Here is a 12,230-nt window from a genome sequence, read left to right as displayed (position 1 = left end):
TACCCGTCTCCTACAACTTTCTATACCCATTCAGGTTGTGTCCTTCACTATCCTCTTTCTGGTGCTGGAACAATCAGTCATTTTACTTTAGGACCAAACGATTTTTGTTCCTGTTAATAAACAAAACTACATCGCATTATCTTGCATACAAAGTTGTACCTCTCGGTTGCTGGAACCAAGCAGGACCATGCAGGGCCCTTCCATGTCCCCTGCCTCTTGTCTGTAAAATAGCTGCAGTCTCCCAGGCCTCCCCTGAGTCACCAAAGAACAGGTTCAAGCAGTTACTGATTAGGACAACAGCAGTCACAGAATCTTTAGTTCCTCCCGAAGGACATAAGTAACAGTGTCAGACACACACTCCTAACTTGTTTTGCAGATACTAAAACCACTACAAGAGGAGAAAGCTAACTGTATGATGACCAGACTGGAGCTATGACACAAGCTGCTCCATCTTGAGCAGACCTGAACCAATGGCTTACACAATTCCAGGAACTGGCCTCAAGGAAATGGGAACAAACCAACACTGGAATTGAAGATTAACTGTGCCTGAAACAATCAACATGACACTGACCACACCGCTGCATGACCAATTTCAAGAGGATGGTCAGAGCTGACTGTGCTACTCTGCACGGAGCCCCCACCGGCACAGCCCAGAGACTTCCCGTCTTTTCCCTATCAACCCCTTTTCCCTCTCATTGGCAACTGGGAGATGGTATTGGGGACACTAGCCCACCATCTTCCCAGGTTGCCAGCTTCCTGAATAAAGCATCTTTCTTCTTCCACCAACCCTTGTCTCTGGAACACTGACTTCTGAGCGATGAGCAGCTGAACCTGAGTTCTGTTCCAGCCGATAACATCACTATGGGTCAAGCCTCATTCATAGTAATATTAATACTAACTTTGAACCAAAGTTACTTCCATTTCACAAAGGAAACTAGGAGTGAATGATTGACAACTGCCCATCACACATCAGCATTTCAGGCTAGCACAGCTCATGAACACACATAACACAACTTTACACAGCCACAAACATCCCTTACACAACTTATTCAAGTGGCAGAGACAAACACATTCATTAACACACCCACAGACAGAGCCTCTAGGTAACAAGTAAACATATGCAGCAAGAGCATATAACTTGAGATTATGCTTAGTAATCAATGCCTCAGGTTTCTGTCTTGCTTACAAATGACCTCGGTATCCAATGATTATCCAGTAAGTAACACAATTTAGTATCAGTTCAAGGGTTTACGTAAACTGAAGATCTGGGAATTTATCGACAAGCTAACACAGTAGAAAACATAGTTACTGTTGAAAGAAAGTCTGTCAGAATAAAAACTAAATGTGGTTAAACACAAACTTACAGTTTTCATAACCTTAAACATTAAGTAGAAGTAATATGAGCTTAGTTGATGGGCACACCTATATAAATTTAGGAAGAACACACCCAAGTAGAATTGTTTTAAATGTATGCCTAATACTGATAAATAAGATACGAATAACTTTTTATTAAACCAAAAATATTAAACTAGCTTCATGTGTCAAAGATTTACCTAAATTATGTAAACTTGAAGTCTTTAAATTTCTGAGTTGATTTTTTTTTTTTTTTTGGCTGCACCGAGGGGCTTGCTGGATCTTAGGTTCCTGACCAGGGACTGAACCTGGACCCTGGCAGTGAAAGCACCGAGTCCTAACCACTGGACCGCTGGGGAATTCCCTGACTTGATTTCAATAAGAATATTTTTCTAGCACATTTAAAGTATTAGAAGTTCTAATTCCTTTCTCTCTGAGAATTTTAGGGATATATAATTTTTATAAGCACATTTGTATCTTTGTAAGCCAATCAGGACAGAAACCCTTTAATTTAACAGACTCTACAATCTACTTTAATAGATCCAGAAGTAGGAAAACATTACATACTCGCACTGTCAGAGGTAAAGACCTTTTTGAATTACAGACACACAGACATACAGAGAAATGGAACTTTTACCTGCAGTTTTAAGTCTTAGACTTGGGTCAGGAATAAACACTCACCAGTCTAGATATTAAAGAGCCGTTCTCATCCCATTGGGCAAGAGATTCTTCATTGATTTGAGCTTGTCAAAGTAGACAAATAGACAAACAGAAAAGACTAAGAAAAGACTAACAAACTAGATCCTCTGTTACCTCTCACCTAACTGAGATTAGTTCTGTAGAAACTTCATCCCTTTAGAGACCATCAAGTCTTCAAACGACAGAGCCAAACTCAGAATCACTGCTGCCACAAATGGGGAACCACTTCGCTGGAATCTGAAAACAAAGGAGAAACACAAAAGTAATAGAAGGGGAAACTAAAGAAACAGAAAGTGAGCCAAGTTCAAAGGCTGCTTGGGTTCACCCCTGGGAGAGGAGACAAGATGTACCTGGGCTTCACTGGCTCATGAAATACACCACTTGTTGCTGGGCTTTTACAGCTTTATTTACGTAGAACTGATATACAAAATCTAGCCCATGTTTAATGTATATAACTTGATGAGTTTGGACATATGCACACACCTGTGATACCATCACCACCATCACGGTAATATACTCATCACTTCCAAAAGATTCCTTCTATCCCTCTGTGTGTGTGTATGTGCGTTAGAAAGATGTAACACAGCACCAGGTACATGAAAAGGTGCTCAACGTCACTAATCATCTGGGAAATGCAAATCAAAATCATCATGAGATACTACCTCACATCTGTTAGAATGCCTACAATTTTTTATTTTTTTTTAAAGATGAGAGTTGTCAAGGTGGTAGAGAAATCGTAACCCTTGCATATTGTACGCAGGAATGTAACATTGTGCAGGCACTGTGGAAAACAGTATGGAGTTTTCTCAAAATCTTTTAAATAAAAATTCCATATGATCCAGCAATCCCACTTCTGGGTATACAGGCCCAGCTCAGAGACACTGCAGCTTCAGTTCCAGAACACTGCAATGAAGCCAATACCGCCATAAAGCGAGTCACATGAAATTTCTGGTGTACCCGTGCATGAAAAGCTTCTGTTTACACTATACTGTAGTCTGTTAAGTGTGCGACAGCCTTGTGTCTAAACAAACAATGTACATACCTTTATTGAAATATACTCTGGGGAAGAGAAATATAGATCAATGGAACAGGATAGAAAGCCCAGAGATAAGCCCACGCACATATGCTCACCTTAGCTTTGATGAAGGAGGCAAGAATATACAATGGAGAAAAGACAGCCTCTTCAATAAGTGGCGCTGGGAAAACTGGACAGCTACCTGTAAAAGAATGAAATGAGAACACTACCTAACACCATAACACAAAAATAAACTCAAAATGGATTGAAGACCTAAAGGTAAGGCCAGACACTGTCTAACTCACAGAGGAAAACACAGGCAGAACACTCTATGACATAAATCACAGCAAGATCCTTTTGGACCCACCTCCTAGAGAAATGGAAATAAAGACAAAAATAAACACGTGGGACCTAATGAAACTTCAAAGCTTTTGCACAGCAAAGGAAACCATAAACAAGACCAAAAGACAACCCTCAGAATGGGAGAAAATATTTGCAAATGAAGCAACTGACAAAGGATTAATCTCCAAAATTTATAAGCAGCTCATGCAGCTCAATAACAAAAAAACAAACAACCCAATCCAAAAATGGGCAGAAGACCTAAATAGACATTTCTCCACAGAAGATATACAGACTGCCAACAAACACATGAAAGGATGCTCAACATCTTTACTCATTAGAGAAATACAAATCAAAACTACAATGAGATATCATCTCACACCAGTCAGAATGGCCATCATCAAAAAATCTAGAAACAATAAATGCTGGAGAGGGTGTGGAAAAAAGGGAACACTCTTGCACTGCTGGTGGGAATGTGAATTGGTACAGCCACTATGGAGAACGGTATGGAGGTTCCTTAAAAAACTACAAATAGAACTACCATATGACCCAGCAATCCCACTACTGGGCATATACCCTGAGAAAACCATAATTCAGAAAGAGACATGTACCAAAATGTTCATAGCAGCCCTATTTACAATAGCCCGGAGATGGAAACAACCTAAGTGTCCATCATCGGATGAATGGGTAAAGAAGATGTGGCACATATATACAATGGAATATTACTCAGCCATAAAAAGAAACGAAATTGAGCTATTTGTAATGAGGTGGATGGACCTAGAGCCTGTCATACAGAGTGAAGTAAGTCAGAAAGAGAAAGACAAATACTGTATGCTGACACATATATATGGAATTTAAGAAAAAAAAATGTCATGAAGAACATAGGGGTAAGACAGGAATAAAGACACAGACCTACTAGAGAATGGACTTGAGGATATGGGGAGGGGGAAGGGTAAGCTGTGACAAAGTGAAAGAGCGGCATGGACATATATACACTACCAAACGTAAGGTAGATAGCTAGTGGGAAGCAGCCGCATAGCACAGGGAGATCAGCTCGGTGCTTTGTGACTGCCTGGAGGGGTGGGATAGGGAGGGTGGGAGGGAGACGCAAAAGGGAGGGGATATGCAAACATATGTATATGTATAACTGATTAAATTTGTTATAAAGCAAAAAAAAAATTAAAAATAAAGATGAAGAAAAAAAAAAAGAATAAAATTTTGCCATTTATGACAAAAAAAAAGAGGGGTCCGGATACCCTGAGGGGGGTTTTGGAGGATGGGCAGAGGTTGGGTCAGTGGCAGGAGATACCATTTACCCCTGATCTCTGGGACAAGTGCACGCATAGGTCTGACAGTTACTTGTGCTTTCCTTCAAACTGGTTTCCTTCAAACTCCGATGATGACATCAGAGGCTTCCGACCTTCCCGATTGGATGGACCAGACTCCTTGGTGCTTGGCAGCAGTAGTAGACAACAGAATCTCGCCAGAGCTTCTCTCCACTGACAGTTGCCCCGCAGCTTGGAGAAGGGACGACCACTTGTGTTTAGCCCAAGTCCAGAAGAAGAGTTGGGACAAAGCAGAGTCTAGGCTTCGAGGAAGGGAAGAGTCTGGGAGACATCATGGACAATCGTCAACCGACTTCCCAGGCTGAGGAGCTGAATTCCCAGTCCAGCTCTTCAGGGTACCCCCTGGAGTTGACTGTCTATGAAGAAAGCCCAGGACCGTCAGGTGAGGGAGCTGGCATGAGAAGGAATTTCAGAGATTTGACCAGTAAGGAGGAAAGGGTACAGAGGTCGGGAAGGAGCACCTGCATAAGGTGCCTATGAAAGAAAGGAGACATTCAGAAAGCCAGGGATTGAGGGAGGAGAGCACAGGAGCTGGGGACACGGAACACCTGGGGAGCAAGAAACAGGGTTAGGAGATGAGATCCAAGGATGAGAGAAGGGGAGAGAGGAAACAAGGGGAGGGTTCTTTTTTTTTATTCCTGGTGGGAGAAATTATCTACCATGAGAAAGAGTTTGACCAAAAGAGTCAGGGGAGGGATAGGTAGATGTGGACAGAGAAAGATGGAAAGATGACTTGGGGCAAGGTCAGCGGTCTGTGAGACTGGAAAGCACGGGGGTGCTTCGGGGGGGAGGCGGAGTCGGGGTGGGGTTGGGTGGTCACCAGTGGCTGAATTCCCAAGACGAGAGCGTCATACTGTAGTCTCTTCTCCTTCGTCAGCTCCCTGGGCTGGTTGCAGCCCCCCGCCTCAGCGCCCCGGCTGTAAGAGGAAGAGGTCAGTGGCGTTCAGAGCGGAGGTGGAGGGCAACACGGCCGCTGAGGCCCAGGACACCTGGGTCGTGGAGTTGCTGAGTGGGCTCAAGATGAAGCTGAAGCGACAGCGGGTGTCTTCAGTGCTGCCTGAGCACCACGAGGCCGACACCTGGGTCGTGGAGTCGCTGAGTGGGTTCAAGATGAAGCTGAAGCGACAGCGGGTGTCTTCAGTGCTGCCTGAGCACCACGAGGCCGACACCTGGGTCGTGGAGTCGCTGAGTGGGTTCAAGATGAAGCTGAAGCGACAGCGGGTGTCTTCAGTGCTGCCTGAGCACCACGAGGCCGACACCTGGGTCGTGGAGTCGTTCAGTGGGCTCAAGATGAAGCTGAAGCGACAGCGGGTGTCTTCAGTGCTGCCTGAGCACCACAAGGTCTTCAAGTGGATGCTTGGTAAGGACCCACCGCCCTGCCCAGCAACCTCCAATCCTATACTTGAAAAACAAACAAACCAGAACTTCCCATGACTACACTTTCCCAGTGGAAAAGAATTCCCTGCTACTTGGTGCGCTCTCCGTCCCTGGCGGACTGTCTACGGATAAAGGATACGGGGGACACATAAAAGATACAGGATGAGGTTAGACTTAGAAATGATACAAGACTAGGTTAGATTTAGAAATGATACAGGATTAGGTTCGCTTGGTTTCAACTGTACCCGAGACTCTAGCTCTTACTGGCCTTTTGAATCTTACTGGCATGTTCGGGGTGGGGGGAGGAGGGGCTGACAAGCCATCTTCACCCCCTGACATGACTGTCAATTGAGACATTGGCTGAGAGTATCTTGATGCCCTCTGCAGGTACGTGAATGCATGATGAAGGGGCATCACTCCCTGTCACTCGGCCCCCCCAGAAGGGGAGTCACCCCCTTTCCTCCCACAGTGAATGGTCTTCCCTCCCCTCTTTCCGTCAGCTTCACCCTGGGCCACATCTTGGCATTTCCCCAGGGGGGCGCGGTTCACCCTCTTGGCTCTGGAATGCTCCCACGACAGCCCTGTTCCCACTGGCAACATCTGCCCTTTTTTCACAGAGGATCCCGTCGTTAAGAAATTCCTCGCCTGGGACAAAAACCTGGAAGTATCTGACAAGGTAAGTCACCCACTGAGATGGATTCCTGCTCCAGCGCCTGTTCTAGGTGGGCGCGCTGGGTGCTTTCTACACCCACGTTTCCACTCCCCTCCTAACCTCATGCCTTGTCAACACTTCCCTCCAGGGGCCTCGAGGTCCCCTCTGGGATCTGAGCCCCAGGAGTGCCCCTTTGGTGGTTGCTGCCTAAGTCCCCTCTCCTCTCAGCTCCTGGGGACTCGCCTTGGCTCCGGTTCATCGAACACCGTCCTGTGCCCGCGGCCCTAAGTCCACGCCCTCAATCCCAAAGCCTCCCATCCTTGGAGCGCCGCCAACTCTGACCTTCTGTCCTCTCCCCTTCCCCAAACAATCAGGCTCACCCCACACGGGGGTCTCTCCTCCAAGTGGCACCACCCATTCCTCGTCCCCTGCTCCCTTCTCCCTCCCACTCTTTCTCCTCTTCCAGGATGTGACCTCTCTCCTACGTTTTTTCCCCTCTTTCCATCAGTATCTCCTGTCGATGGTGATAGCGTATGTCAGCCGGGCCGGGCTCCTCTCCTGGCAATTCCAGAGAATCCATTTCTTCATAGCTCTGTGAGTACCTTGCTCCATCCCCGCCATCAATATTCAACACCCTGGGAGGGCAGAGGGAGAGACGTGGGGCTCTGACCTTTCATCTATTTTTTTAAACCCCTTTGTACTGACTCTAGGTGTGAAAATGACAGGATTACGGTACCGTGGTTTCTTTTTCAAACCATGTTCTGTTTTTTATAGCATTCATTGTCAAAACAAACTACCCTAATGTCAATTAAAACACTGAAAGAAACAAAGCAAAACGCAAAACTTTCCTAAGAGGAGAGGAAGAAAGAACTGACACCATCCTGCCCCCGAGTAACAGACTTGAGACGTTTCCGGTTCGAATTCTCCGGTCTCGGGTCTTCCGACATCAGCACCAAGTGTGATTATCTTCCGTTTCTGCATTCCCACGACAAATGCCACAATCGGGGCCCGTATCACATAGCACGGATTTGGTGTCAAATGCTCCCCACTGATGTTTCTTCCAAGTCTCCCAAGCCAGTTGGCTCTATTTGCCTGAACATCCTTCCAAAACACAGGTCTGACCGCTTCACACAATTTCATTGGCTAATGACATGCCAAATCAAGGCCAGAGTTCTGCGTTGGGATTTAACTCTCTCTGCAATCTCCAGCACACCGTCCTGATACTTTATTCCTGTGTTTCACTGCTCCTTCCAAATACCCTGCCCTCTAAGTTTCTATTGAGCTTTCTATCCAGGTATCTTTGCCATACATTTATCTGAAGAAAACGACCTTATCCTTAAAGTGGGTTCAAACACCAAAACCTTCACGATGCCCGATCTCCCTAACTTCTGCATCCCAGAGGCACTTTAGTTCAAATTGTATTATAATGTGATGCTTTGCATTATAGTCATTTCTTATCTCCCCCCTTCCCCTTCCCCGGTCCCACTAGACTAGACACCATGTGGAAGGCAGGTCTCGTCAAAATGTCAATGCATTCCCAAAACACTCAGCACAATTCTTTTCATTGGGCAAATGTTTGTTACTGTGAGACTTCTAGGTAATCAGTATTGCATTTGGCCATGAGATAAAATGTTCATTCATTCATTCATTCATTCATCTAACAAACCTTATAAAGTACACCCTACATGCTGGGGAATATGAGGTGGTGGGAACAGAGATTCACAAAAGGCTGTTGAATTCATGCATCAATATGAACCAAGCCCTAAATGTGTCATTTGCTAGGAGAGGGATGAATGCAGAAACAGATCAGATCAGCTCCTGCCCTCAGGAACTGTACATGTACCTACAACATAGGAAGAGAGGTGTGTGCACATAAAACAAGTTGAAGGGAACGGGGGTTTGGATCGTGTCCTCATCATCAAGGTGTGAGAGGCACCCTTCCGAAGGTCCTGCCTGGCAGTGGCTCCTTGATGACTGGGCGGCTCCCGGTGACGCTGGGCAGGGCTGGGTGGGTCGTGTGAGGATGCTCAGCCTGCCTCTTTTCTGGGAAGCTGATCTCAAGTGGAGGCCCTTCCTGTCCTGATGACAGCGACCTGATGTCTTTCCCCAGCTATGTGGCCAGCGACATGGAAGAGAACAACCAGGCCCCCAAGCAGGCCATCGTTTCGTTCCTCTATGGAAAGAACAGCTCGCAGCATGCCTTGTTCCACAAACTGCGTTCCCAGTTCATCCGTTCCATGGGCTGGAAGACATGGGTCACTCGGGAAGAGTGCGAGCAGGTGGGTGGGCTGTGGCGGTCTCGGGGAGGGGGAGGGACGGAGAGGAGGTGGGGATCATGGGGGACTCGGTTTGGGACTTGGGGACAGACGAGAAAGAACCGGAGGCGGGGCAACGGGAGGCAGCGGCATCCTCATTGCCAGGGGCTGTTTGTCTTTCCAGATCCAGGCTTTTGATCCAGAGCTCTGGGTGTGGGGAAGAGATCGCGCCCTCTTGCCCCAGAGGCCCCAGGACCACGCAGGCCTGAGGTCATCGGCCTGCGCAAAGGTAGGTCTGCGTGCGCAAAGGTGCGGGTGGAATGACGTGTTGTCTACTGAGGAAATCGGAGGAATCCCACTGCTGGACCCACATCACCTCTCACACTGTGAAGGGGGCCAGCCAGGCACACAGCCACGTGCCGACTCTGCGCCAGCCACGGACTGACAGCCACACACAGACACCAGCACCGCGAGGCCCGTGGGCACCAGACCTCGGGGAAACCAGTTTGTCCCAGACGCATGGGTCTCACTGAAGTTATTTCACCCAAAGCAATTGGGTCCAAATAACAGCTTTGACGAGGTGGTGATTCTTTTCCATATACTGCGTTTCCAGTTTCTCTTTTTCATTCATTTTTGGCCTTACATCCCTCAGGGTTATGGGTTCTAGCATTTATCTACAACAAAGTAAATGTCTACAAACAGGATATTAGATAGAACAGCCCACACGTTCAATAAGAAAAGATGAATTATGACTAGCTTTATATTCCTCCAAATTTACTTTCAAATTGCCTATGGCCAGATCACCTGTGACTCTTTATTCCCCCTGACTCACCACTTCTGGACCAATGATTCCTCTAGTACAATTCACCTTTTCCCCCTCACGTTTATGGTCAAGGGGGTTTATCACAACGACTGAAGGTTAAGGAATGCCATCTTCAGCATGGCTTATTACAATTGACACATTAGAGTTCTAGATGTGGGCAGAGGATTGAGCAAACATTTGGTTTAAATCTTGCAAACTAGCTGCCTTCGTCCATTCAACCTGCCCTACTACAGACCACGTTGCTTAGAAACAACACAGCACGGTCTCTTTTACAAGGGCAATAATCTCATTCATGAGGGCTCTACCCCATGACCTAATAACCTCCCAAAGACCCCACCTCCTAATACCAGCACCTTAGGGGTTAAGATTTTAAGATTTCAACATAAGAATTTTGGGGGACACAAACATTCAGCACATAACACTAACCAAGTTTAGGGCTGAGTATTATTTAAACATTAGGACCCAGGGACTTCCCTGTTGGCACAGTGGTTAAGAAACCGCCTGCCAATGCAGGGCACACAGGTTTGAGCGCTGGTCCGGGAAGACCCCACATGCCGCGGAGCAACTAAGCCCGTGCGCCACAACTACTGCGCCTGCGCTCTAGAGCCCGCGAGCCACAACTACTGAGCCTGCGTTCTAGAGCCCGCAAGCCGCAACTACTCAGCCTGTGCGCCTAGAGCCCGTGCTCCGCAACAAGAGAAGCCGTCAGGAGAAGCAACGGAGAGTAGTCCTCGCTCACCACACACAGCAACAGAGAGAAAGCCCACACACAGCAACAGAGACCCAATGCAGCCAAAAATAAAAGAAAGAAAATAAGTAAATAAATGAAAACTTAATAATAACATAGACATTAGGATGCAGGGTTAGGGTTAGGGATCCGGCCTCAGGTCTCCTGGTCCACGATGTTGACTTGTCAGTGATGTCTGTAGTGTGCTTCCAAGTTCAGAATTTAAGTGGTGCCAAAGGACCAAGGTGAGTTAAGACTAAAGCAGCCTTCTCCAAATGCCAGCTCCCTGAGCAGAATCACCTGGAGTCTGGGCTATAAAGCAGATTACTGGGCCTGACCTTGGGTGCATTCAGTAGTTTTTGGAGTCAGGGTCACCAAAGTCCAAGAATCGCACTTGAAAACAATGAATGGTTCAGGACTGGGGTTCAGAATGGAGAATTTGAGATAAAACTCCAATCATAAATGAGTCTCAATTCTGGTTAGAATTGACTAAGAATGTGAAAACCTTTATATCTGGACAGTTGCCACTTTGAAATCTGACATCCTTGCTCCTTCTCTTACTTCCAGATCACAGAGCCCAGGAGAGATGAGGATGTTCAACAAGAGGTCAATCCAGACACTGACGACAGCCGTGAAGAAGGAAGGGAGAAGCCTCTTGTGCAGATCATCGAGAAGAAGCCAGCATCTTCTAGAATGAGCGGAGGCCAGTTTTCGTGTTATACTCCTAGGAGCGGGGTGTGCTTCTAGGAGTCTGTGGCAGAACAATAAGAAAACAGGGTTTATTCAGATTCCACCCTTTTGGAAGGCACCACCTCAATTTTCAGATCATTTCATTTCCATCTCCCCTGAGACGAACATTGGAGGTCCCATTTTTTATACACTTGTTTGCCCCAGTCTAGAAGCATTTGAAGGTGGAGTGTAGCGGCTCAGAATAGGAGGGAATAACATTAAAATATATAATTAGGAAAAAAATATATATATATATATATAATTACAGCCACAGGGTCATGACTCATGACTTAAGTTTCACTGGCTTATTTTGAAAATGTCACCTATAAAATTATTGTATTTTTATATTTTATATTTATATATTTATTTTAAATAGTTTTGAAATAGTCTTCATTTTGAAACATCTTATTACTACAAACTTTTGTGATGAGAACTGTAGCTGTTGTATATTTACACATATATACAGTTTTACTCACATTTTCAAGAGAGATTGTTGATTTTATCTATTACATCATATTTCCATTCTACTTATAGCATAGTGGGTATTTCCTCCCAATTCTTGTAAGCATAAATTTTGTATTTTTTTAGTTCTCATTATTGAATTGTGGGAATTCAGTCCTAATTTTTTAACTTGCCTCAGCATGTTTGTATGTTATTTTAGATTGTTCAAGAGTACCGTGCGATGCAGCTTTTGGGGAACTACAATAAAGACGAAAGTCTTCTCACAGTCAGGATGTGTGTGGTCATTACCAGTCGGCTTCGCCTCTTTGCTGTCCAACGAGGTGTTGCTTAATGGCGTTGTGATTATCCAACCACATTTCTTAACTCTGAAAAATAGTCCTCAATTATTTTTCATGTAGAGAAAACTACAGAAGATGAGGCAGGTCTTGCATCATTCAGGACTCCAATACTGAG

General features: G+C 45.7%; 1 protein-coding gene and 1 pseudogene across 2 annotated transcripts in view; one reads left to right on the top strand and one right to left on the bottom strand.

Annotated features, from left to right (window-relative positions):
- The window catches only part of LOC309808828 (centrosomal protein of 78 kDa-like), a 1,511,271-nt pseudogene that overhangs the window by 1,293,236 nt on the left and 205,805 nt on the right, over positions 1 to 12,230 (bottom strand). The gene's annotated exons all lie outside the window — the stretch shown is intronic.
- LOC309807985 (speedy protein E4-like) lies at positions 5,026 to 11,552 on the top strand (the record flags this gene model as incomplete). The annotated part of the gene is made up of 6 exons (XM_082627994.1): positions 5,026 to 5,134; positions 5,630 to 5,851; positions 6,747 to 6,805; positions 7,290 to 7,375; positions 8,892 to 9,060; positions 9,221 to 11,552. 6 exons carry the CDS (start codon positions 5,026 to 5,028, stop codon positions 9,479 to 9,481), a joined length of 906 nt encoding a protein of 301 aa, XP_082484120.1. The 3' UTR covers positions 9,482 to 11,552.

This window comes from Mesoplodon mirus, assembly GCF_964341445.2.
Source record: "Mesoplodon mirus genome assembly, chromosome: 7".
Lineage (NCBI taxonomy): Eukaryota > Metazoa > Chordata > Mammalia > Artiodactyla > Ziphiidae > Mesoplodon > Mesoplodon mirus.
The sequence above is the reverse complement of the archived record's forward strand: the minus strand, read 5'-3'. Positions and strand labels throughout refer to the sequence as shown.